Source organism: Fomitiporia mediterranea, assembly GCF_000271605.1.
Source record: "Fomitiporia mediterranea MF3/22 unplaced genomic scaffold FOMMEscaffold_10, whole genome shotgun sequence".
NCBI classification, from domain to species: Eukaryota; Fungi; Basidiomycota; class Agaricomycetes; order Hymenochaetales; family Hymenochaetaceae; genus Fomitiporia; species Fomitiporia mediterranea.
Genome location: NW_006760395.1, coordinates 2227926 through 2230000, shown reverse-complemented (window position 1 = coordinate 2230000; position 2075 = coordinate 2227926). Strand labels below are relative to the sequence as shown.

Here is a 2075-nt window from a genome sequence, read left to right as displayed (position 1 = left end):
TTTTAGATTTACTACATATATTAATGAAAATGGGTACAACAGGTGCTAATTCAAGGCAGAAGCACAAAAAAAAATTAATAGGTTTTTTTCACAATTTAAAACATGGTAATTTGTTTTCTTTTTATTAATATAATATTAAATTTGTATTTACAAGTGTATTACTGTTTACAACTGTATACAGTATGCACTGTCACCGTATTTGTGTCCTGGAAGTCAAAATACAGTTGTACTATTACGACCGTACCATGTACCGACCTGTAGAGGGTAGGTCATACCTATATACAGTACGTGCAGATCCCTAGTAAGGATGTCCAAGCCTGTATGGGAAAACGTCTGTTTCAGCTATAGGCACAGGCTCCATAACAACGATTGTCTCTGGGTGGATTCGTTTGTGCACCAAGCCTAATGAATGGACAACAAGGAGGCCTGCAATGATGCAAATAGAAAATTCGATACGGTCTGAGAGTGGATGTACAGGATTACTGGACCGTGGGTCTGTCAGAAGCTGACGAAGGGTACACTGTGGCTTGCTACCTGGGGGTATCCTGAAGAGGAGATCGCATCCTAGCCCCGGATATTGGACCACCCCACAGCATCGCAGAACGTCCTCGTCCGGACGATTTGCAAGGAATGTTCTTCGTCCCTAGCAAATAGGCGTGCAATCCTCGCAGCTTCTGATTCGTAATTCTCTTCAGAGATGGCCAGCAAAGCAGACCGACAGATAACGATGAGGTGCTCAATCGGTTCAAGCCCTTTCTGCATCGCGTGAAGTCCAGGCACGAGGGATGCTTGCAGGAGAGCATACTCTGGTATTACAAAATCTTCCATATGGGAGTTGAGCAAGACAAAATCCTTGTATTCATATTGAGCATTGGGAACGTTCATCTCGTAATAATTGATTGGATTATTGTTTTGCACACAATATTGTGCGCGAGCAACGAATCGGATGAGCCTGGTTTCACGTCTCTCTACAGGAACAGAATTGACAATGGGCAACAACGCTGTTAAACTGGATTCCGCCACACATTTTATTGACAGCAATTGGCACAAGTCTGCTGCCTCTCGAGCATGCTGCTTGATTGAAAACTCCTCATACATGACAAATCCAATGTGTGCTGTTAGGCACAGTCTCTGAAGTACTTAGTCTATCACTTTCAGGAGATAGGATTGATTTGAGCTCACCCATCCTTGATTCTTAATTTGATTTTCTTTCCCACCTAGCTTGTTTCCTTCCTCGACATGAAAAAATGGGTCTGATGAAACCAACAGCATTGGAGCTTTGTCATATACTGTCCTAACATCATCATTATTTGCTGCTACAGAAAGCTGTCTGCACCATTTTTTCACGCTTTTGTCATATTTCTCTGTTGCAAGTTTAAAATCAGAGGTATTTGCAACCAGAGCCTTCAGACTCTCTACTGGAATTGTAATGCTGTGGCTTTTAACTATGTTGGCATAATTGTTCCAATAAACAAGCTCCAGCTGTGCTTGATAGTAACTTATAGTTATATAGTAGTTTATAGTTATTCATTATATAATTGTAAAGAATTAAATTGTAACTAGTAGTAGAATTGTAATTATAGTTACTAATAGTTTAATATAGTAAACTAGTAGTATAGTTAAATAATAGTCTATAGTAAATTGTAAAGTATAGTAGTTAATTATAGTATTGTAGTTTATAGTAGTTTATAGTTATTTGTAACTGGATAGTATGATAGTAACATATAGTAAATTGTAAGTTATAATAATAGAGTATACTATTATAATGTATATTTAAGTATAATCAATTATAGTTAAATAGTATAATAGTAGTATATTAGTAATTAGTCAGTTATTATAATTTATTATAAGTAGTAACTGTATATAATTGTATAGTATAATAGTAACATATAATATATAGTAAAATAGTAATAAATAGTATAATTGTAGTATATAGTATAATTATAATATATAGTACAATTATAATATATAATAGTACAAGTATGTAGTAAAAGCAATTAGCCTCTCTAAAAAGGAAGCTAATTTGTAAGGAATTTGTATACTGTATTTAGTAAATGAATATGTACTAAGACTCA

At 35.4% G+C, this 2075-nt stretch overlaps 1 protein-coding gene across 1 annotated transcript; it reads right to left on the bottom strand.

Annotated features, from left to right (window-relative positions):
* Nucleotides 1–564: 564 nt before the first annotated feature.
* On the bottom strand, nt 565–1098 carry FOMMEDRAFT_159866 (uncharacterized protein; the record flags this gene model as incomplete). Its single annotated transcript, XM_007269597.1, has 1 exon — nt 565–1098. One exon carries the CDS (start codon nt 1096–1098, stop codon nt 565–567), a length of 534 nt encoding a protein of 177 aa, XP_007269659.1.
* Nucleotides 1099–2075: the final 977 nt, after the last annotated feature.